The sequence below is a fragment of the Drosophila hydei genome, unplaced genomic scaffold (assembly GCF_003285905.1).
Source record: "Drosophila hydei strain 15085-1641.00,03,60 unplaced genomic scaffold, DhydRS2 tig00000315-arrow-arrow-pilon, whole genome shotgun sequence".
NCBI lineage: Eukaryota > Metazoa > Arthropoda > Insecta > Diptera > Drosophilidae > Drosophila > Drosophila hydei.
Window position 1 is genome coordinate 1204385 of NW_022045707.1, and position 25809 is coordinate 1230193.

General features: G+C 40.2%; 2 protein-coding genes across 2 annotated transcripts; both read left to right on the forward strand.

Annotated features, from left to right (window-relative positions):
• Positions 1–105: 105 nt before the first annotated feature.
• LOC111602127 lies at positions 106–903 on the forward strand. Its single transcript, XM_023319075.2, has 3 exons — positions 106–141; positions 199–363; positions 422–903. The coding sequence occupies exons 1-3, from the start codon at positions 106–108 to the stop codon at positions 560–562; spliced, it is 342 nt and encodes a 113-aa protein (XP_023174843.2). The 3' UTR covers positions 563–903.
• A 15668-nt stretch (positions 904–16571) lies between these two features.
• LOC111602102 (homeobox protein orthopedia) lies at positions 16572–25177 on the forward strand. The gene is made up of 5 exons (XM_023319039.2): positions 16572–16716; positions 20269–20587; positions 21192–21321; positions 24447–24534; positions 24620–25177. The coding sequence occupies exons 1-5, from the start codon at positions 16572–16574 to the stop codon at positions 25138–25140; spliced, it is 1203 nt and encodes a 400-aa protein (XP_023174807.2). The 3' UTR covers positions 25141–25177.
• Positions 25178–25809: the final 632 nt, after the last annotated feature.

Below are 25809 nucleotides of genomic sequence, written 5' to 3' on the forward strand. Positions count from 1 at the left end.
TTTTTTATAGATGTTTAATATGTCAAATATTAAAAATATATATTTTGTTTATTTAACAGAAAACTAGGTTAACTTTCTAAATTAATTATAATACATTTAATGATCATGACCGTTTTAATAGATCATTATGAAGATGAGAAGGTTATCTTAAGGCCAGAGAGATTTTTTACTAATTCTCTGTACTTTTTCCTTTTGCAGTGCTCCTTTGTGATATTGGGTTCTCGAACAGCTGATGGCTTTATCCTGCGACTGATCACTGAAACTCTGCAAAATAATGTAGCTGGAGAGCCCATAACCCATGTGCGAACCGATTGGGACTTCGATCCAGAGGCGGCCAGAAAGGCGCGCACTCTCTACTACGAGGTGAGCTAAATATCAGATATATGTACTATATAGTACTATATGTATAATACTCTTACAGAAAAATGGATACCGTTCTGAAAAGTTCATAGAACGCCTGGGCGTAGGACTCGATGGGCGGCACGAGGAGCGCAGGCAGGAGCAGCGGGAACGCGACGTGGGACGCTTGAATGGCGAACACTTTATCAACTATCCAGCTTAGTTCATAAATTATCGTTAAGAGAGGGGGAGGCGTTGGGGGCCGGGGAGGATGTGGGCAGGCTGTGTATAAGTCCTTGTGGCATATGTGGAGCATTGTCATCATTTTAATTTGCAGCGATTAATTGTCATTAATGTGCTTCACAAGGATTTGCATAATTTGCCAGCGTAACACATATGCAACATGCAACATGCTACATGCCACATGCCACATGCAACATTCATTGTTAATGGTACACGAGTGGGGCAGTGGGAGGAGCAGGAGGCCATGTTGTTATGGTTTTAATAAACGTTATTAGCGACTGCAACTGCGACTGCAAATTGCGGCAATTACATTTGGCCAAAGCGAAAGCAACTGCAGCTACTTACTTTCATAATTTCATAATGCGGCGCATAATTGAAGCCAATTTCGCCAGCCAGTCAGCAGTCAGTAGTCAGCAGTCATCAGTCAGCATGGCGACGGGCGGGCAGAACGAGACGAAATGAGTCTGGCATCAGTATAAATAATGGCAACGATGAGGATAACCGAGATAGTCAGCGCCAATAAGTAGACTATGAATAAACTGCGTAGCAATTGGCGTGGATTCTGCAGATGGAAAACGAATTTAAGGAGATCGACACAAATAACGGTAAGCCGATGAGGGTAAGCTTTAACTATATGATAATGCTATATATGCGAATTGAGAACTGAGCATTGCTGCCAGATCGAACTTAGGGGAGAGGATTAGCTGATTAGTATTTGTATTGGCATTGTCATTGGTATTAGTGTCAGTATTAGAATTGGCATTAGTATTACTATAAGTATTGGTATTCACATTGGTATTCGTTTAAACTTTTGGAGTGATATGTGTATTAGCATTAGCATTAGCATTAGCATTAGCATTAGCATTAGCATTAGCATTAGCATTAGCATTAGCATTAGCATTAGCATTAGCATTAGCATTAGCATTATCATTAGCATTAACATTAGCATTAGCATTAGCATTAGCATTAGCATTAGCATTAGCATTAGCATTAGCATTAGCATTAGCATTAGCATTTGCATTAGCATTAGCATTAGCATTAGCATTAGCATTAGCATTAGCATTAGCATTAGCATTAGAATTAGCATTAGTATTAGTATTAGTATTACTATTAGGGCCTCTATCCCAAAGTACCGTTGGTCCACTATTACCATCATCTTATCCTTGTTTCACAACAGCATTATGGCACATCTTAATGATGCCACTTTTAATTAGTATCGCCTAGTCTAAGGGATCTCAGTTCGCTGGAATGATTGCTTTAGGCTTCAGCTTAATTAAAGTAAATCATATTATAGTATTGCCTACAGTACCATGCAGGACACTTGTATGGAAGCTGTTGAACAGGTTTCCTCGCGAAATCGCTAGCGGGAACACTCCCGATACGCGTCGCGCAGTAAGCACCAGCGATGTCATCAATGAGCTGCTGCAGCGGAAATGAACTGCCGCGCATGCTGCCAAACTGCAGCAGATAAATAAATTTACGCACAATTTTCAATGAAAAGCAGTTGAAGTGGGGGTGGAGAGGGGGTTGGGTCGGAAATGCATAACGGAAATTACATTACAAGTGAGTCGAGGGCGCTGCTTGGACTCATGCGGCGTATGCGTAATGCAACGATAACACCATAAAATTGTTTAATAAATTGTTGTAAATAATTGTTGTTGTTATTGTCGTTGTGATAAGTCGTGGGAACTGCAGCCAGTTGCCTCAACAACAACAACAACAGCAAAAACATTTATGACACTAATTTAATACAAAATCAAACAGGTCGAGCGATAAGGACAAAGAGCGGGCGAGGAGGGAAGTGGGGCGGGACGGGCTTCGTTTTGTATTATTATTAAAGCCAAATATGTGTAATACAATCATAATGATTGGCAAAGGGATCATTAGCCTTATCATCAACGACAGCGACATCAAATATATATATATACATATATATATATATATATATTTAATCATAAAAGTTTCGAGCGTTCGCTTTTTATCAGCTGCGCCCCAATCAAATTGAACTCGTTGTTGGGTATTAACTTTCATTTCACCTGACATCAATTGCTGTGAAAGCGGATTATTTGTCATAAAAATATCAATAACAAAATTACAAAAAAAAAAAAACAGAAAAAAGTTGACTGAAAACAAATTTTGTATAAATGTTGCGCGCTTTTAGGCGTCAATGAAGTCGGCCTCGGGTGGGTTGACTATTTCTCTCTTTCTCTCTCACTCACTCTGTGTCTGCCTCGCTGTTTCTCTCTCTCTCACTCTCCCTCGTTAGCCAGTTATTTGAATTGTTTTTTTTTTTAATCTGAAGCTTTGATTTATAAAGAAGCGACACGTGTGTCCCAGCTACAGTGAACACGCACATGATTAAACTTTTTATGAAACGTTTCTTTTTTTGTTTTTAACTTAAATATAAATGATTTAAACACAAGTTTTAACTTATCTTAATCTAAGCAGCATAAATTAAGTGAATTTAGCGATTTGCGGCAATGAGTCTTCACTGTACATGCATCTAATCTGCTATATCAGCTAAACTTCTGCAATATATTTAACGTTTCATAAGAATTTCAAAATTTATTGCTATTTTTTTTGACATTTTCCTCTCAAGTGTGTCTTTACTGTACAGTCAGCTGCCATGACAGCCTATATTAAAAAATATTCTTTACGTTCTCAAATAATTCCTAGCTGTATTTAGGGCTTTCTGACCTTTCTCGTTGACAGTTCACTATAGTGAGTGTTCACTGTGTTCACTGTACCGCAACCTACTCTGCTTAGTCCTCTAAGATGAATCGATATATTGGCTAGACATCGCATTAGCTAACAGCTTAAAAAAGGGATGGATAGGTGGAGGGAGGGGGGGGGGGGGGGTGTAGTTCTCCTGATCGGGGGCGTATGGAAATATGGAAATATGTTTGTATTATGCAAGTGCCTATTAAAAGCATTCGGCAAAAGGAAGACTGGGGCGGGGGCGTGGTTTGATTGGTGCAACTGTTGCATGGGCCAAAGTTGAATTTCTTAATGCATTTCCGTTGGTGCAATTGAAGTCAAACTCGAGCGAAGGACGAAGGACTTCACCTCTGTCGACTGCTAATGTACAGCAGCAGCTAAAATAATAAGCGCGACTCGGCAGTAACCGACTAAGCGATGCTCTACCATGTACCATGTACCATGTACCATGTACCATGTACCATGTACCATGTACCATGTACCATGTACCATGTACCATGTACCATGTGCCATGTGCCATGTACCATGTGCCATGTACCATGTACCATGTGCCATGTACCATGTGCCATGTACCATGTGCCATGTACCATGTACCATGTACCATGTACCATGTACCATGTACCATGTACCATGTACCATGTACCATGTACCATGTACCATGTACCATGTACCATGTCACTCCTAGCCTTTACTATATATTCTAATATTCACATTTGTAGCTAAGCTGCCAGCTGATATACCCGGTTGCAAACATCTTTTGCAGCGCATAAATATTTGCTGCATGCAACTGAAGGCACAAAATAAAAATCAAGCGTTTGGCTTTTTATGTTGGGCATTAGCCTGCGCACAAAATGTAATTTATAAAATGTAATATAATATCAACAGCACACACACACACACACTCACACACACACACACACACCCACACACACACAGTTTCACAAACAATGCCATAAACACAATCGTAATGTCAACTTTTGCCTTTTGTCCTTGTGGCTGAAGCCGGCGACCTGCTGCCTGCTGCCTGCTGCTGCTCTTTCCCCTCCTGCTACTTCTGCTTCTTCTTCTACTCCCCTTTCTCTCTCTTCTCTTGTTGCTTCTGCTGCCGCCTGCTGCTTTTGCTCCTTGAGCTACTCAGTTCGCTGCATTTATTTTATTTCATTAAAAACGAGGCAAAACTTCGCTCACTCTCTCTCTCTCTCTCTCACTCTCTCACTCTATCTCTTGCTTGCTCAGCATGCTGCATATCCTTGTGCCTGCTTTTTTATATTATTTGAGCGTAATTACAATCCTTGCAGTCCAATTTTAATTCTATCATTGCGCCCGCATCTGCCACTGACAGACATTTAGCTTTTTCAGTCTTCCATTGTAATTTTTATTCAAGCAATTAGGTTTCATATATATATATATATATAGTTGATATATATATTATAAACTGATATATATATGTATCTTCAATATATATAGTTCCTCATTCGATAAGTTCATCTTGTATGCTTTCTTGTTGCTCCCTCGGTGAGTCGCCTTGGCAAAGTCTACTCGAGTAATGCATAATGCATATACCCTGCTTGACACATGAAAAGGGGCATATTAGCTACATTTATAGCGCACATTTTCTGCCTTAATAAACTGTCCTAACTCTTCAGTTACTTAAAGTAGTTCATACCCAGTTTGACATTCTTTAAATGACAGTTTTAGAAGCATTAATCCAACTACTCTCAGCTATCATTCTGCTCAAGACAGAGTATTGCATAGTCAGTAACAGCCGGTCAATAATTTTGTACTTGTTTTTATTGTTGATTTCTTGGCTTTGTTAAGCGTATTAGCCATATGCATGCGATATAAAATATTGCCTCTGAGACTTGGCTAAGTTAAAAGGCTTAAAGAAGGAAAAAACGAGTAAAAGAAAGGGAATGATCCCGTAAGCACATTTATCGATTGATTTAAGGACATTGCATGGGTACAGTTACACTTAAACTGGGTGTTTGTAGAGTATGTAGAGTATGTAGAGTATGTAGAGTATGTAGAGTATGTAGAGTATGTAGAGTATGTAGAGTATGTAGCGTTGTAAGTATGTAAGTATGTAGAGTATGTAAGTATGTAGGTAATGTAGAGATGTATAGTATGTAGAGTATGTAATAAATGGTAGAGTATGTAGAGTATTAAGTATGTTAGAGTATGTAGATTATGTAGAGTATGTAGAGTATGTAGATATGTAAGTATTTGATAATGTAGAGTATGTAGAGTAATGTAGAGTATTGTAGAGTAATGTAGAGTATGTAGAGTATGTAAGAGTATGTAAGTCTTTAGAGTATGTGAGTATGTAAGTTGTAGATATGTAGCGTATGTAGAGTTGTCGAGTAATGTAGAGTATGTAGAGTATGTAGAGTATGTATAGTATGTAAAGTATGTATATGTATTTAGATTAGTATATTATGTAAGAGTATGTAGATTTGTAGAGTATGTAGTCTGTCGCGTCTGTCGCGTCTGTCGCGTCTGTCGCGTCTGTCGCGTCTGTCGCGTCTGTCGCGTCTGTCGCTTCTGTCGCGTCTGTCGCGTCTGTCGCGTCTGTCGCGTCTGTCGCGTCTGTCGCGTCTGTCGCGTCTGTCGCGTCTGTCGCGTCTGTCGCGTCTGTCGCGTCTGTCGCTCTGTCGCGTCTCGCGTCTGTCGCGTCTGTCGCGTCTGTCGCGTCTGTCCGTCTGTCGCGTCTTCGCGTCTGTCGCGTCTGTCCGTCTGTCGCGTCTGTCGCGTCTGTCGCGTCTGTCGCGTCTGTCGCGTCTGTCGCGTCTGTCGCGTTGTCCGTCTGTCGCGTCTGTCGCGTCTGTCGCGTCTGTCGCGTCTGTCCGCGTCTGTCGCGTCTGTCGCGTCTGTCGCGTCTGTCGCGTCTGTCGCGTCTGTCGCGTCTGTCGCGTCTGTCGCGTCTGTCGCGTCTGTCGCGTCTGTCCCGTCTGTCGCGTCTGTCGCGTCTGTCGCATCTGTCGCGTCTGTCGCGTCTGTCGCGTCTTCGCGTCTGTCGCGTCACTTCGCGTCTTCGCGTCTGTCGCGTTGTCGCGGTCTTCGCGTCTGTCGCGTCTGTCGCGTCTGTCGCCTCTGTCCGTCTGTATCGTCTGTCGCGCCCGCCATCTTCTCCTCTCTATCGCTTTGTCCGTTCCTTTGTCTCGCTCTGTTTCCCCCTCGCTTCCCCCCACGGCCCATTCCTTCCTCTTCTGCGTTCCTTCGTCCCGGTTTTTCCCTTCCCTCATTCTCCTTGTGCATTTCCCCATGTGTTGTCCCGTCTTGTCGTGTTTCTCCACTTGGCAACTCCAGCGCTTCCTATGGGCAAGCATATTGGCTGCAAATTATAGTCATCATTTATCAAGTCCTTGCAACATTTCCGACCTGCCCCGTCCGCTTGGCACACTCTTCACCTATTTTTGCACTCGAATTCACTTGATTACAAAGTAATTTATTGGAAAAACAGGCGACCAAGCAGAGCAGCAGCAACAACAGCAACAACAACTTAAACGGAGATTTGTCTGCTGCCTCTGTTCCGTTAGGTTAGTCCGTCTCTATCGCTGTCTCTCTCCCGCGCGCTGCCCTCTTTATCCGCTGTGCATACGAAATGCGGCAAATCCCAAAAATCAACAAACAAATGAAAAGAAAATTCAATAAAATACCTAAAGGCCAACAAAAAAGGCAAAAGAAACTCAAGAGCAAAGAAAGGAGCGCAAACTTCAGCCTGGCGAGAGAGAAGAGAGAGGGGCAGAGAGAGAGTGAAAAAACTTGTGGCGAAAACTAATTACAACGAAGCTGAAATTGCGACTTCCAAGTGGGCGTGTGTTGCGTACACGCCCCGCTTAAGCCAAGTGTCGACACACACACACACACTCGGGCTCTCTCTCTCTCTCTCGTACTCGCTCTTTGCGCTTTCTTTCTGTTGCTGTCGTTTCTTTAGCTATTTTTTTTCGCACACTGCGTAAGGCACATTTAATTGCGTATGCGTAGCGCGACGCTCAAAGCAAATGCCAAAAACTTCCACACGTTCTATGAATTACCCAGAGCCTCTCTCTGTCTGTCTCTCTCGCTCCCTTGTTATGCTCGTTGAAGAGCTGCTAATGGGGCATATTAGTTTGAAATTTTTACTTTATATTCCTGTATAGCTTAATCTGACTTCAGTGAAGATATTTTTGGCTACTGAGCCTGATATCTGACTATTATTATATCTCTCTATATACCTATTTCTATCATATATATAGACTCTCACAGCTGGAATCTACAAGCAAGAATCACGCAGTCGTATACACCCGATGACAACTTGTCCTCACACTCTGCGCACAGTTAACTTGTGAAAAAAAAGTGGAATAAAATTAATTATTTTGTCAGTTGATATGGCAGCGCGCCCAGCTAAATATATACCCTCGCTCCTGCCCTGTCCCATCCCCAGCCCCGGGTCGAGCTGTGCGACACCCGCAAAAGCCGCAGCCACAAGGTCGCCACCTGCCAAGCTAAATTGGCATGTTGTGTCAATAGAGACGACAGATTACGGGGGCGGGTCAGTGGGTGGGGGCGGTTGGGGTGCTCTGTTTGTTGGCTTAGCTAAAAAATGAAAGCTATTGGCTTTGGCTCGGGTCTCATCCCTTAACGTGTTGCCTGCGGTCATGTTATTTTTCGCAATTCTTTTTGACTGAATATAGATAGATATATATATATATATCTAGAGGATTGTGGATGGGATTGTGTATGTGTCAAATGGGAATAGCCCTAAACATATTTCATAAAAAGGGTAATTCTTTTGCTTCTCAATCGAGTAGAGTAGTAAAAGTAATAAGAATAGCTAATTTTTAAATAAAATTAAAATATAAATTATATGATGCTTACAACGGACTTAACGATTGCTTAAAGATTGATATCAGCTATGAATATAAAGAGTTGAAGAGGAACCTTTGAGGGTTAGACTGCTTTGAGCCTGATGTGTATATGGAACCTTTTAGATCCTGTAGCTAATTAACCAGTTCATTTCAATGGCTTCTCGTAGTTTTCTTAACCTACTAAGTATAGATTATGCGTCTCTTTTCCTATACGTTGGCTTGTATTCTGTTTATATACTGTTTGATTCATGTTTACAGCTTGTTTACATCTTGCTTATAACTAGCTTACAACTTGCTTACAATCTGATTACATTCTGGTTATAATTTACTTCTAATCGGCTTACAACGAGCTTACAACCTGTTCACAAGTATTTCTTTTTACCCTCTTCTGTTAGTATCGAACTTCTAACCTGTTTGAACGTGCTTGTAACCTGTTTATAACCTACTTGTAAGCCATTTCTAACTTGTCTTAATTGTATTCCACTTCTAATTAGCCAATTTCTAAAGCAAATGCAGTTTGTTTTCTTATTAAGATGTTCATGAACAATATATTCGCTTTGCCTTATATACACTTTAAGTCTTTTACATGTATGTCTGGGTGTGTGTGTCTCCCTGTCTCTCTTTCAATTTCTCTCTCTTTCTGACAGTCGAAAACCTAGCGTCGTTTTCCAAACAATTACAGCCAAATTGCATTGAAATGAAATTTCGCAGCGTTTTACGCTGTTCGATTTTTTTGCAATTCGCTGGCAATTTTCGTGACTATATTTGCCCACTCTATATTCTACTCCTCTTTCCCTGTAGCTTCTTTTTTTGTTTTTGGCACAAAACCCGAAAAAATTTCATTACGATTCGCAGGCGAATAAAAATCAACGCACAAAAGTAGGCAACGCAAAATTGCAAAATGCAGAACAAAGCGAAGCAAAAAACCCGAAAAAAGAAGCAAGCAGACAACATAACAAAAGCAAAAACAACAGCCGCAACTGCAGCTGCAGCAGACAAAGATTAAATGAACGCTAAACTCGCCGAAAAAAAAATGGCGACCACACACGCACACTCTCGTCATCTCTCTCCCTCGCATAGGGAGGCGGGCATATGTGCTAATCGCTGAACGTTGATTTTTTGTTGCATCTTTTAGGCGCAAACGTTTATTGCATTTAGTTTTCATTTTCGTGGTTCGTGCCGCAAAAACTCAAACAAAAAACCAAAAAAAAGAGAGATAAAAAACATTTAACGAGAAATTGCACTCGCTATGTGTGAGTGTGTGGGTGTCTGTGCGGGCGTTGGGGCGTGGCTGCATAAATGAATAAAAATGCCAACTTATTTGCACATGCTGAGAAATTTTTTTAAATTTTTATAAATAAACACAACAAAAAAGCAACAACAATAAAAAATGTAACAAATTTCATTTCTGCAACGTTTTTGTTTGAGTTAAATTGTGTGCAAGTTTTTCCGAGTGGCAGGTGGGGTTGGGCGCAGCTTTTCGGCAGGGCAAATAAGGAAATTTACAGCACTTGTGCAAACTCACACACACACACCCACACAAGCAAGCACACATAGAGTATATCACACACACACATACTCGCTGGCAGACGCAATTGAATGCAATTTTGCATGGTATATTAAAAATTTTTTTGCCCAGTTCTTATTATGACTTGTAAAAGTGGAGTATGCATGGGGTATAATAGAGCAGCAGATGGAGTAGGTGACAGTATTTTGAATAAGAGGTCTTCTACATGGACAAAGGGTATATTCTAGTCGTGTAATGCATCTGAAAAGATCTTGAGTGTATCTGAAGACAGATCTTTAGATAGCAACTTTGCTCTGCATATTCATAAGAGTCAGGGTATCTGCTAGTCGTGTTCACTGAGGCAATGCTTGATCTAATGATAGAATTCGCTATGCTAATCTGAAACTCAAATAAAAACTTCCAGTTATTTAAATATCCATAAGCACAGGATATTCTCTAGTCGTACAAGCCAAGAAAATGCTGGAGCTGTAGACAGTAGTGAGGCTCTGCTATATTATCTTGTCTCATTCAGGAGTCTAAATAAAGAACTTCATTTAACTAAATGCTAAGTTACTTACAGGGCATCTGCGAGTCGTGCATGCCACGTCAAATTCCGCTCTTGTGCAACTGTTTCTTTTTGGTTCATTTCTTTTTGGGTGCCAATTGTGTGTTACATTTCCGCTTGCCAAGAGGAAAAGCCAGGCGAGAGAGAGGGAGGGGGAGGGAGATTGGGGCATAGGGTGTAGGGTATAGAGTAGGGTATACAGGGTGTGTAGGGTGCCTGTGTGTTGCACTTTTTATTTTATTACGCGCACATTATGATGCACACAGCAACAATAACAATGAAAACCGTTTTTAATGAAATTTTTGAACAAGTTGCGCGGGGCGGTGGGTCGGTGGGTCGGTGGGGCGTGCGGGGAGGGAGGCTGCGGGGAGGGCTAGTGAAAATGTGGGTGCAATAAGCAGCGCTTCTGGCACTGGATGGCCACTCAACAGCATCACTCATCATTTGCATGCGAATTGATTTCTCAATTGTTTACGGCCTCGGACCCAAACACACATGTGAAGCTGTGAAGATGTCTCCCTCTCCCTCCCTCTCCCTCTCTCTGAGTCTTTCGGGTCTCAACTATATAATTTTCAGAGAAATTTTTGCTTTGTCAGCGTTTTCTTTTGGCCAGCTTCCTTTCAGCACGCTTCACACACGCACAAAAGGTGTGTGATTACAATTGTTGTTGTTGTGCCACGCCTACACATACGCAGAGAAGGTGTCAAGCGAGAGATAGAGAGAGCGACACAGCCTCTCTATTGTGCTGCGTGTTGTTTTTTCTGTTGTTTGTTTGGCTACACTTTTGCATATTTGGCCAAGTTCCTTTGTTCCGCTTGGCCATTTGGTCATTTCTTCTGCATTGTTTGCCTTTGGCCAATTTTTATGTAATTCAAGTGCACAACAATGGCACAGGTAATTCATGGGAATTTACCTTGCACACGCACACACACACACTCATGTGACTTCTCCCACTCACTCGCTCAGCCACTCGCCTCATTAGCTGGAACTGGCATATATATTCTGATCTCTCCTGTTCTTTTTTGCGGTCGGCAACGTCTTTCATCTGGCTTTTGTGGAAACTCATATGTGTGAGCCTCAAACGGGTGTCAATTTGCTCCAGATTAGGCTGCATGCGTGGGCAGCTAAACAAGGTTTATCTCCCATTTCGCATCAAGAGTTCCTAGTGGTACGCGCGCGCGTCTTCCTGTCTGGCTCAGACTGCTGCCGCTGCTGCTGCCGCTGGGCTTAATAAAACGTTTCAATATTGTTAGCCCGAAAAATGCAAGACACAGCTTCAACTAGGATATTTATATGCGGTCTGTGGTTGAGGCCAAGCGGAAGCCTTCATTTACTATGCAGCCATTCTCTCTCTCTCTCTCTCTCTCTCTGTCTCTATGCGCACTCCCTGAATATTAAATTATAAAACTAAATGTCAAACAAGCGCTTGGTATCACTTAGCTGGCAAATAGCCCAGCCGCCCCCCCCCCCGCCCCACCTAAAGACGCACACACGCAGCAGCAGCTGCTGCTGGTCTTGTTTGATTATGGCCACAAGCAGCAAAGGATATTGAATAATTTATATATATGTATATATATGTGGGGTAAATATGTGTATGTGTGTATGTGTGTGTACAGCTAAGCCAAGCCAGTTGCGGTTGCTGTCCAGCCCAAAGCAAGAGGCGAGCAGCTCATTTATATATACAAAGATTTACATATATATATATAAATATATATAAGTATATATATATATATTAAATTTGTCGACAGTTGAAAACTATTTGTAATATGCAATTTGCTTGGTTATCTAAATACAGGGTGCTCAACTAGTTCTATTTTATATTAATATTCTCAGCTACGCAGATCCTAAGCTTCAGAATTCTTCAGCTCACAAGCTAGTTTTAGGCAACAGCTATATCATATTATTCATATACAGACTATATAAAGTTAGTGTGAAAGAGTTAGCAATTTGGCTCTGTATGAAATTCTTAAGCCTTGATAAATGAACTTTAAGGCATTTAAAGCTTGCTCTCTACATTTTTCTCTCTCTTTGTTGTTTCCTTCAGGTATATTTCATCTACTGAAGTGTTTGCTCTTTAGTATTCCTACATCTTTTATTTATACTTAACGAGCTAACCTCGTGAGCTTTGTATACTTGCAAGTCAGAATTGATATCACACAAAAAATAAATTCATATAGTCAGATTCTACTTACCCATCCATATGAACTCGCAAGCTAGAAGAGTTACAGACTTGAAACTTGAGTTATTTATGCTTAAATGTCATAGGCACACCAAGTTTCTTAGTTCTTAGCTTTATCTTTTATTATTTATATAATAATTAATAATAAAATGTGCGGAAGTTGTGATTTGGAAACTTGAAGAGCTGATTAGTTCAACTTGTCAGATTTTATAATATTCCATGCATATCTAGGCATATACTTAACACATATAATCGCATGAGCAATTGTTCTGAAAACTTGAATTTTTAACTTTATCTCGAGAACTATATGAGTTAAAGACATCAAAATTTATATGTAGCCGCCCTTTTGGCATAGCTAGGTAAAACTTAAATCATTCTTTACATAGGTAAAGCTCCTTGAATAATCACCGAATTGTGCTGGAAAAACATTAATCTTTACATCAAATAGCAATTGGCTAAGCATATGAAACATCAGATAAAAATAGATAAAGTTAGTTAAGGAAATATTTCTAAATACAAATTCCAAATTTGTAATAATATAATATAATAGTCTAATACAATATTTATAATGGCATACAGATAAGTTTTAGTTACTAAGCCGTCACGTAAGCCTCTAAAATATAATAATTAATTGCAGCTATGTCTTTATCTTGTAAGCTGATCAAATTAGCAGTCACATGCATATCATGTCACATCATAAATGTCTCTGTTTATATCTAACTAAGCTCATGTTTCACTTACCTTTCGTTATTTGCGTATATAATTAAGAAGTCAATCCCTTTTATGGACTCAAACTCAGCCTCAAATGTCAGCAGCAGCCGCTATTTAACCCCGCACACAATTAGCTCAAAGGGGTTGGGGGATAATGTCGAAAATTGAAAACCCCCAGCGAAAAGCAGCTAAAACCCAAAACCCAAGCCCAAAACAAAACTCCCCAAAGCAAGAAGACAAAATGCTCTCGCTCTCTCAGCATCCGGCAGACAATGCAAGGCAGACGCTAAGTAGACGAAAAGTTTTTAGTTGGATTATGTGTGTGAGCGGTTGGGTAAGGGTTGAAGACGCTCCCCAAGCATACACACACACACACACACACACGCACGCAGACAAAATTCGTTTTATTACTTTGATATATTAGATTTAATGGTTAAGAAAAATGTTGCCAGTAGCAGCTATCACACACACACACAGGCACACGCAGACACACACATTCAGGTTTAGTTGGAGTAGCTGAGCTATTGTCCTCGTGGGTGTTTTGTGGGTCGTCGTCGTCATCGTCGTCGTCGTCGCAGTTAACCTTATTAAAAGGTGAACACAGCCATCGCACCGAAGAGAATTGCCACAATGTGTTTACACGCAAGCCAGAGGGGGAGGGAAGCGTGTGCAGTGGGGGCTGGCATACAGCGAGAGAGCGAGAGGAGGTGGGACAACACGATAATGACCTCGACAGGCAGGCGAACGCAGCTATGTCAGCGTGTGTGTGCGGCCAATCAGAATGAGCGAAAGCTGCGCATGTCCAATGAGAGAGCAGCAAATTGCATAGATAACTGGAAAGGTTTAAAGCGATGGCTGGGGTGGTCGGGTTGGCTTGCCACATTGATGTGCTAATTTAGAAATTACATTGAAGTGCGCTGCTCAATGAGTTTGAGTTTGAGTTTGACTTTGATTCAATTTGTCATTTCACACTTTGAGCTAAATGGCTTTCAAATGGAGGCGGCAGCAGGCAGTGAAGAGGCCCTCAAAAGTGGTTCAAAGCAGATGAAAAACAAGAAACAAAAAACTAAATCTTTATTTATATGCTGATCAATTAGCACACAAATTAAACAGAGAGCTAATGGCTGAGCACGAGTGGCTTACGAATCGGTACAAGCTCAAGCAGCAAGGCTCATGGCTCAAGGATCAAGGCAGGTAGGCGCATAGCTGGGCTTCGCACCTTAGTCCTTAGCTCTATATTAAACGAATGTGCAATCGGATTGCTGAATGAAATCTGCGAGATGTCCTATGAAAATATGATTAAGCGCAGTGCTAATCAGGCAGGACTAAGCGACATAGCGTCTCCTGACAGGTCCTGCGGCCTCTGTGTGTGGCGTCACACATCTGGCACCTTAATGAGTTTTGATACTTGTTCATTGCTTCCAGCGAAAACTACGCGCACTGCGCCGCATTTTGCACAGTTTTTGGCTTTGGCTTGGCTTTGGCTTTGTTTTGGCCACAGCTCACAAAAGGAAAAAAGGAAAATTGTGTAAGATTTGCATTCGTCTCGCATTGTCCTGGGCACCTTTTGTTATTATGCAACCTGCGCTGGCTAAGGGCATTGCATAAGGTGCAGCGCATTGAGCCAAAGCGCGACAGGACAAGACAGGACTTTCGACATAAGCCGCAAGGCTCAATCAAATCCAGCCTGGCGACGAGGCAAGCGACAAGGCTGTAGAGTGCTTAAACTATATGCTCAGACTACGAGCTGGTTTTAGTGTTTTTTTAAGCCTAAATAAAAAATAATTTAAGAATTGTTTAGAAAAATAGATTAAGTAAGGATTACAAAGATCTGCCTGGGCAGAGCTTGGAATAATATTTTACTCGATGGATAATACTTTTAATTATTGAAATTTATTTCGAAAAATCGAAAAGAAATATTTGAAGTACTTCTTCTCTCAATTTTGAACTATCTTTAAAATGCCAAAGATAATTTCGAAAATAATTATTAAAGTTTTGAAAAAATCTAATCTAAGATTTGCTTTACATTAATTCTGATTTAATGTCGAACATATTAGGGATATTCCTTATTACATTTTTGGTTCTTGAATAATATAATTACTCGTATTATTTAGAAAACATTTTCTTCCCAAACTTACAATATCAGTTAAGGAATACATTTTGTGAAAAAGAATGTCCTTTACATTTTCTGCATTAAATATCAGAAGTTTGATATGGAAAGATCGTCAAACATATAAAAATATTTTACATAAATAAATAACAATTTTTTTATTATTACATAAATGGAAAACAAAAAGTTCCTTAATTTTTATTGAATTTAATTAACTATATACCATATTTGACTCGCATTAAATATAAAATTTTATTAATTAATCCTTTACATATCTCTCATTTTATAGCTCAGCTAGTGCTGTACTTAATTTTGGGAACTGCCCGCAGATCCGCTTGTTCTGAATGAAACCCTTGCTCAATCGCTTCCCATTTAGGACGCTGGCTAAGCAAAGGGATTTCTTCATTGAGCATTTGGATTGTTCAATGAAACGATGCTCAATCCCCGGGCAGAGATCATAAAAGATGCTGCGACAAGGTGCGCGATTTGCAGAACATGCAGAAGGTTTATAAAAAAGCGGAAATAATAAATGGCCGATTTTTGCCCAGTTGCAGGTAGAAACTAAACTTGCTTGTGATTTGTTGACCGGTCGCGAGTGTCGGAGTGAGTGAGAGCAAGGGAGAGGCAGATAGATAGAGCGTGCGTGTGTGTGCGTGCGTGTACGAGTGACTAACGTGCAGAACTACGTTTTAATGAGTGAAATTTATGAAATAAATAAAACTTAATCAGCAAACATAGTTACACAGCTAAATGGCAAATAAATTGTCTAAATGAGAGAGTGAGGCAGTCAGAGCGGGATAGAGATAGCCCAAAGAGAGAGCGTGAGTGAGCGATGAACGAGAGAGAGCCGCCCCTTGTAAGTGCGTGCAAAACTCACCCTGAGCGCAAGCGAGATAGCGCTACAACGCAGGATAACGGACACTGCCAAGGCGCAGCCCATTTCACTTGCTAACAACAACAAGAACAACGATAACAAAAACAACTAGAATATACGCCTCTCTGGCGTATTTAATGGCTTGGCAAAGCGTTCGCCGAGCTCAGTCGGTGGTTGTTGATCGCTGCCAGCGTACGTGTCTTTGTCCAGCTGAGCAAACCAACAACAACTACAAAAACGTACCAAAAATCAAATCGAAGTTTTTAGTAATAACATTCTTGAGTGCGTGCGCGTTTTTCTGTTTTACAATCGAAAATTGTGAACAACAGAATTAAAAAAAAAAATATTAATTTAAATTAAAAGTAAAATAAAACCAAATTGAGTGCAATTCTTAGTTTAGTGCGCCGGGTCATGCACGTTGCCAACTGCTGCTGCTAGAGCTTGACGTTTTTTATGCTTTAAAGCCTGCTCTTTTGAGATGATGACAACAACAACAACGGCACAGCATTCGAACATCATGCCACCAGCCATGCGACCTGTACAGGAAAGCCCCGTTTCACGACCACGCGCCGTCTACAGCATCGATCAGATATTAGGCAATCAGCATCAAACGAAACGAAGTGGTGAGTGCTATAGATGAAGTCATGTGATTTAACAGTTATACAACTATATATATATAGAGTTTGACATAGAGATATATATCTGAGGCTCAGCTGACTATTTGAGCAATTCCACGCGATTGCCGCCGCTGATCTGCAAATCTCTTAACTTGCCGACAGCTCAACAAGTTCTTCATATACAGCTTTGTTCATAAAAATAGTAGTGCGACTACATACTTAGGGCTTGAGTAAGAAAATTGAGCTGTGCCCGAAAGTAACGTGATTTTTCGCAATTCTCTTCTTGGCATTCTTTAAAATAGATCAAGTATCGTTTCAGTTGGCTTAGGTTTCTACTGCATGTCATATATAGAGCATGGCTCTTTAGCATTGATCTGTTAATAACTATATAGCAAAGCTCTCTATTGTTATATTTCTTATTATTTTAATTATTATATAGTGATCTAAGTGAGTTTTCTTAGCCACATGGCTGGAGTTTCTACTTTCAAGTGTTCTTAATGGTTTTTATCCATATCCTAAAGTTCTAATAACAATTTCAATAAAAATCAGGCAAGTTGAGCTTAAGCTATTTACTACTCTTTGACTTGATATATAACTTAATTCAATATTAGCTTTAGAAAACATAATTCAACTGCAATATAATCTGTAATTATTTATAGAGGCCAATAGTTGTTCTAGTTCTCAAAGTGCTCATAAAAATTCGAATGACATGTGTTCCTTAGTTTCCTGAAACTTGGTTAACTAAATAACTAATTCTATAAACTAGGCTCAAAAATCGCAAAATTGTTCATAAAAATTAAAAAAAATATTGAAATTATTTTTCGAATCACTTTAGATTTACTCAAAATATATAATATATATATTTTATATATATTATATATTATATATATATTATATATTATATGTATATTTTTTTAACAACAATCTTCAGTTAACAGTTACAATCGTGTCTTGCTTGTGATCAGGCTTAACTGCGTCTAGAGCCAATTTCTTCTAGAATTTGCATGGACATAGGCATCGGTATTCTTGAAGAGTTTTTCAATATTTTTGCAGTTTTTTTAAATATTTGAAGAGTTGCAATAGCTCTGTGCTTAAGCTCAACTGACGCAGCATAAGCCCAAAATACCATAATAAATCCCTCACCTGCTCCCACCCCCAACGTTACCTGGGCTGGCTTCAATGTGTTGATGCGCCAGCAGAAACCACATCAAAGGACCTCCAATCCAGTCACATCATATGCAAATGAGAATCAGGACATGACCATAGTTTGTTTTTTCTTCTCTCTTCTTCTTCTTGTTCTACTCCCTCTTTGTGTTTGGGGTTGTTGGGGCTTAACTACATAAAGCTTGGCCATGTTTCACACGCAGAAAGAGGCTGGGGGCGAGGGGCGAGGGGCGAGTGCCGAGAGGGCGTTCGATTGTATGGACAGCATGTAGTGGGCGTGGCCGATGGCATGCTGCGTGAACGCGAACCATTAAAGCGCAGCCAGGCCAAGCGGAAAGAGGAGAAAAAAGGAACACGTCGAAGGAGAGCAGAAATAAAACGCAATCAAAACATATCACGATATTGATATGCTGGCAGTTGGGCGACATAATGAGACGCTGAGGCATCATTAGAACCGTAATTAGATTGAGATCAGGATCGGGCAGCGGCAGCTGGTGGAGTAGGTGGAGTCGCAGCGCTGCACCCAGAGTATTTGTCAACAAGGTAACAATTTGTGACAACGTGCGCACCGCAGGACATATCCTGCACGCTCAATCGCGTATCCTGCAAGGTCCTGCGACTGCTGCGAGAGCTGCGTAATTTGATGCCTTTTAGCAAATTACCTTTTTCGCCACAACAAGCGGCCGAAATGTTGCGAGCGACATAAATCGCAGCTAGAACTTGATGTCCTGCTGGGCCAGCAAGGACATTCGCGTCCTTAATTTGAGGTTCATTAAAATTTGATTATATATGCGTTTGCCAGAGCAAACGAAACCAGCTCGGCCTGCGCTCTGGGCGTGTGAAAGGACCTCGCTAGGATCACACAAAAGGGTTGCAACTGTAGCCAAGCCCGAAAATCCTTTTTCGCTCAAGTTAAATTTTTCATAATTATTTATTATTGATTGCCAAATCCAATATATATATACCCTATATGTGTGTGCGTGCGTGCGTGTGTGTGTAGAGAGTCTGCACACTTGAAAAAGCTTTAAACGCTTCGCTTGGGGGTTGGGCTGTGCTGGGCAGGGCTTTCAATCAGCCAGGATATATCAGGATATTACTACTTCACTTACAATTCAATGCATTTTGCTTTTTCGCAGCTGCCGAAAAGCGTAACTTTATTTGTATTTCCCTTGCGCCGAGCGGGCATTAGAAATTTGTTGGGCAACATGTAACCTGGAGCGGCGCGAAGGCTTCTGAGATATTCGGGATAATGCAGAGCTGTATGAGAGGCAATCAGATACTCAAATATAGCTAGAATATAGCCAAGATATAGTCATTTGACTTGCTAGAATGTAGCTGGATGCTAACCGATTAAAGCTGACAGCTGAGCCGGAATATGGCCAGAAAGTAGCTGGAAGATAGTCAGCAAGTAGCCAGAATAAAGCCAAGATATAGCTGAATACAGTCCAAATGGAGCTAAGCCAAAATATGGCCAGTATATAGCCAGAATACAGCTGAGAAAATTAACACGTTATAGCCAAATTATAGTTGAGACTTTTGACCAAAGACAGTTGAAACGAAATCAGGATAAAGACTGAGCTTGACTAGGATATAGCTAGAAGGTAGCTAGAATCAAGAATATAGCTGAAATGTAGATAAGTTAGCTGCCAAAATAAAGCATAAACCTAGCTAGAATGTAGCTGAGATGTGGTCAGACCAGAGCTAAGATTTAGTAAGGATAAAGGATCAAATTAGGCGGAGCTTATCCAGAACTTAACTGAGATGCAGCCAGAATAGAGTTGAGACTTAGCCAGAATTTAGCTAGCCCTTAGCTTAGACTCAGGCAAAAGTCAGAATAGTATAGAGCCCAGTTTGGTCAGCATATAGTCAGTATATATATCTTTCAGTTTGTTTCAATATCAGCTTATCTCTGTAGAAGTCTTTATACCACACAATCTTAAAAATATCTATCAAATATGACATCTAAAATGCCTTAAAGCCGTAGCCCTACAAACAATGCTTAATTTTGAGTAGAGAAATATCTACCCAATCGATATCCATATCTATGTCTATATAGAAGGTATAGGAACAATCATTGATACCTTTGCATAAGTTCACCTTTCACATCTCTCTCTCTCTCTCTCTCTCTTTGCTAGGGTATTCCTGCCTCGCCTTACCTTTCAACATTTCTCTTCGGTTTTTATTTCCGCTTTTTTGGCTTTTCTTTTTTGTGCTTTTCCCTTTCAGTTTTATTCGCAAGTCAAACACGAATCGCCAAACTTTGAAACACTTGAAATCAATTGAATTTGGCAAACTTTTGATTTTTAGCTCTTGATTATGAAGAGGCTCAGCTTAAATGTATTTCCATTACATTTTCTCTCTCTCTCTCTGTCTCTCATTTTCTCGCTCTGCTAGATACGCCCAATGAGGTGCTGATAACTCACGCACATCACATACATCATCTGCATAACAGCAGCAGCAACAACAACAACAACAGCTTGCTGCAGCATCAGCAGCAGCAACAACTGCAACAACAATATCAGCACCACCAGCAACAGCAGCAACATCAGGAGCAGCGGCAGCAGCAGCAGCAGCAACATTTGCTGGGCAAGCGCGAGGACTCGCCCACGAACACGGAAAGCGGCCTGGATGTGGACAACGACGACGACTTGTCCTCGAGCCTCAATAATGGCCAAGATCTGGGCGATATGGAAAGGCCGCGCAAAGTTCGTAGGTAAGTAATCGACAAGAAGTCGCTAAGAAGTCGATCAAATCTGTTAGAAGTTGCTTGTGCTCGACTAGGGAATACCCTGTTTACAGCTGAAGTAGTATATTCATTAGCTGGGTACTTGTCTTATATGTCATATATATATTTCAGAATATATTCGCTGATATCTAAAAAAGAAGTATTCACTAGCTAGGTATATCTAAGGAGCACTCACATCAAAAATTTGATGACTCTAGATCTTAAACTATTCGAGTTATGCTAAAAATACTAAGAGAACAGTAGAAAATGAACGGATAGTAGAGAGGAAAAGAGAAAGCAGAGAAGGAGAATAGCGAAGACAATCAAAGCGAAGCAGTTTGCTGGCACACTTCCAGCTGCTCTGACACCAATTTCGCATAGCAACCGATATACCCTGTGCAAGGCAAGATGCCATAGGGTAGCATAAAGGATACTCACGCTTGTTAACAAGCCGCTTAGCAGATAAAATCGTATTAGCCCATTGTTGGGCCCATTAAAAAGCAACTAAAAGCAATTCATTGTTATCATCCGCATCATCATCGTCAGCTCAGTCCTTCCCTCTGTTTCATGCTCTATTTTGATGATTTTTCAGATCTCGGACAACTTTTACAACATTTCAATTGCATCAATTGGAACGCGCGTTCGAGAAGACGCAATATCCGGATGTGTTCACAAGGGAGGATCTGGCCATGCGGCTCGACCTGAGCGAAGCACGCGTTCAGGTACATATATATATATATATATCTATCTCTCGTTCCCCAACTACCCATCTCTTTTCTATATGTTTATTTGATAGCTACTTAGCCAAGCAATTGAGTATTTTAGCTGCTGATTATATAATTATTTACGGCTTAAGGCTGGGGCAGGTCAAAGCTGAATCGGCTTAAATAGCAGTTCAAAATACACTTAGAGAAAAAAGGCGCAACTCAAGTTGCTCGTAATGAAAGTAATTTGAAATGAATAACATCTAGAGAGTGTTTGAATTGGCAGTTAAATCATCTACTTCTGACTTATAAAACTATGAAAAACTCTTTCGTTACTTTTGAAATAAGAATTTCCTTTGAATTGAATTTTTGAATAGGATTTAATTGTCTTTCTTATTTTGCTTTGAGTATAAATATTTGTTTGCGTTTGGAATATTTAAAATCTTATATTTTCTTTACCAGTTTTAATTATTTATATTTGTTTCAATTTTGTTAGAGGAATTTTAATATTCCTTTTTTTGTTGTTTATTTTTTTCGTACAATTTTTATGCTAGTTTAAATTATTTACTTTTTCATTTAATTTTTTTTACATTCATTTTTTTTTTATTATTTTACTTATTTACTTTTTAATTTTTTTTAAATCAGTTTTTAATTTTTTTTATTTAGAAGAATTTTGAAATTAATTTATTTCAAGTGCTCAGAAAAGTAAAGAAAGATTTGCTCTAAAGTAAAAGTAATATTTTCTTATATATAAATATATTAAATATATTTAATTTTCTAAGTTAAATATATTTATGTAAATTTTATTTAAATTTCTTTTTCGAATTGTAATTTTTCAAGTGTTTTGAAAGCAAAGCAAAAATGTTCCCAGGCATTCATACAGGGTATCTGTATATATATTTTTTAATTGGCCAACAAAAAAGCAAAAAAGAATCACGCGTGCAGGCAAAGAGTAAAAAGTGGAATGAAAAAACTGCCCAACAATCAAAGGACTTAATTTGTAAATAGTCTTTTAAACACTTTAGTGCACGCTTTGTATGCAAACACACACTAACACACACACACAGATGTAGATTGGGGGGTTGCATTTAGGGGTGGCTAAGGGACATTAGATATTTGTGATTTTCCAAGTGATTAATTTTGCCAGGACCAAAAATTTGCGCTTGCTGGTGTTGGTATTTTTATTAACTTCGCTTTGACGAGGGGGTAAACAATTAAAGTGGCTTTGCTACACACACAGACGCACACACACATACGTGCATGTAATCGAGATCCTGGCTGTGATCCTTGGCTGGCACTCGAGTTGACAGTTACATACAAAGAGCGACAGAGAGAGATATATATAAAGAGATAAAGAGAGGAACAAAAATGTAAAACAACTTGACCTAAGCGCTTGGCACTCACTGAGGGATTATCGCTTCGTCCTGCGTTCTGCGTCCTGCGTCCTTCGTGCTGCTGCCTTGTTTGGGTATGTTTCTCTGGCTGGCAGATTAAGCGTAATTGGTCATTGATTCGCATACGTTAGACGTGCACTTGAATGCCTCAAAAAAGTAACACATTTAGCAGCGCTTTTTCAGCTGTTTCGTTTTTCTATCTATCAGATACTTTTGTATCTTTCGCTCTGGCAGCCAAGGGGTTGATAAACGGTCAATTATTTTGGGATTTGCTGACAGTCTGGCCAATTTGAAGTTGAAGCACATTTTTTATCTGTTTGCCTTAGCGAGAGCGCATTTTCCATGACAAATCACAATTTTTTATACTTTCTTTTGTAATCCTTTCAAGTTGCTTAGCGAAAAGTTCAGCAAGAGTTTATTATAATATGAGTTGATTTATTAAGCTTACTCTATTTGATTGAATGCGTAATGGAAGTTAGGACTTACCAGTCTGATGTCATATGAAACTTTTATAATATATAGTAATCTGGCCTGGCTTTAGCTGCTCGACGTTGACTTTGCTTGGGTTATTTCCTGTATTCAAAAATTATTAGAAAATCATAACAGCTTTACCGACTGCGTAATGCGCGTTTGCTGTACATAAATAACTTGCAGCAAATGTTTGAAGTCTTTCTTCAAAAATAGTTGTCCTAAGCGTCCCGTCAAATTTCCAATTTCTATCAAATATCTTACGTCTAGATTTGCCTAGCAAATGCACATAGGGCCATATAGTATATAGAGTCTTGGACAAGTTGTTTGTATTGTCATTATAATATTTTGATCGCACATGTGTGATAAATGTGTTCAGGATATCCGTGAATTCAACTTTAAGGACTTCAGTCCAGTTCGTTTCGTCCGGCTCGGCAACTGCTTGGCTGAGCTTGAAAAGTGGTTTTAGTCGCATTATAATTGCGCTGCCAACAATTAAAATCACAAGGGTTGCGCACATACTCATTGCGTGGGTGGTAGGCGTGGTACACACGCGCACACACACAGACAGAGGACAATAATTGGCAGCAATTATTGCAAGGAAATCGTTGCTAATTTGCAACTTGCTTCGATGCACGCATTGTTATACCAGCCAAGGATGTACTCTCTCTCTGTGTGTGCGTGTGTGTGTGTGCCAAGTTAAGTACAGGGTGTCTATAATTGCACAACTCTTCGAGCAACTTTGCGCACAGTTGTCAAGTGATTTCAATTTACAAACAATTAATTTTCTTAATACAAGCCAGAGAGCAAGAGGAGCATAGACTCTGCATAGACTAGCCTTATACAAGCGGAAGTCCTGCTCTCACCCATTGACTAGACTCGAGTCGTTCGACGAGTCAGTAGCTCTGCCACTCTCTCACACTCTCTTCGGCTTTCCCCCTCTCTTTCTGTCTGTCAAATCACCGTTGCACACTTCCGATTGGCTGCCATTGTATTTTGACATAGCTGCAGACTCGAGCTCAACTTTTTGCTTGGCCAGACCAAATTACAAAAGACGTTCCCTCCATTTGGCGTACAGTGAAGACTGAAATGGATGAACAGACACAATTACAGTAAAACTAATCCTTATTAAACAGAGTGTATTATTCGTGGGAAGTTGTTTAATCGTTGAAATTTCTATTTATAAATGAATTAGTTTTTAACTCAGTTCGTTACCTCTAGACTCCACTGTATATGCATACGCAATTGCTAACTGCAACTTTTGTCTGTTTTCTCCTGCAGGTCTGGTTCCAGAATCGACGCGCCAAATGGCGTAAACGTGAGAAGTTTATGAATCAGGACAAGGCTGGCTATCTGCTGCCCGACCAAGGTAAGTCTGCAACATAATTAAAATTTACGCCCACGCCTAAGCCTAACCCACTCTCTCTCTCCCTCTGTCTCTCTTCATTTTGCAGGCATGCCCGAGTTTCCTTTGGGCATACCACTGCCGCCGCACGGCTTGCCTGGGCATCCGCTGCCCGCCGAGTTTTGGCCTCCGCATTTTGCTTTGCATCAGCATTTCAATCCGGCTCTGCTGCCCCAGCAGCTGATGCCGCCCCACTACAAGCTGCCCAACTTCCACACGCTGCTCTCCCAGTACATGGGTCTGAGTAATTTGAATGGCATCTTTGGAGCTGGTGCCGCAGCAGCTGCAGCCGCTGCCTCCGCCTCTGCCTCAGTTGCCGTTGGCTATCCGCAGAATTTGTCGCTGCATTCATCGTCGTCGTCGGCACAGGTGAGCCCGCCCTGCAGCAACAGCAGTCCACGTGAGAGTCCCAACTCCTTGGCCACGCACCCACTCTCGCACGGCGCCACGACTTTGATCTCCGGTGACCTGACGCTCACCTCGACGGCAGCGCAATCGCCACGCAGCGCCACAGGTGGCAGCAGCAATGCCTCGACACCTGTCTCCGTGGTCACCAAGAGCGAAGACTGAAGAGCGAGCTAGCCAAGCAGCTGGTATAGTGATATATATATTTGATGGATCATGCATATATATATAGTCTATAACTGATATGTATATATATATATGCCATAGATCTTGTGTGTATATAGTTTAGCGTTTAATTATATTATATATAAGTATATATATATATATATATTAGCTTGTATGGATCGTGTGTATATAGTCTTATGGCCAAAATGAACTTTCAGTTTGTCTTTGCGAATATTTTACAAATATTGCCTAGTTATAAGAGACTTATCATTAAAGATCTGCTGTCATAATATCTAGTAATAAAATATTGTAAATTAAGCCTACTTTAAGAGACAAATAAAACGAAAATAAATCAAACTAAAGAAAAGAAAAATTATATTTTAAATTACTTAAGCTTATAGAATCTTGTAGATAGAGTAAAGTTAGTTGGGGAAAGCTAAGAGCTAAGAATGTGGTGTAATAAATGGAAGTAGATGATTTAGATTGAGTTATAAGATTTATAGAAGGCTAATAGTTGAGGTATTATAATTTACTTTGATGGGTTATACGATGTGCTCACATATGTTTGTATGTTTCATATGATTCATATTGATGATCATATCATATCATTCTATGTATGGCAGTTCTATAATGTTGTAGTCAGCTACGATCTACAACAACATCTGCGCT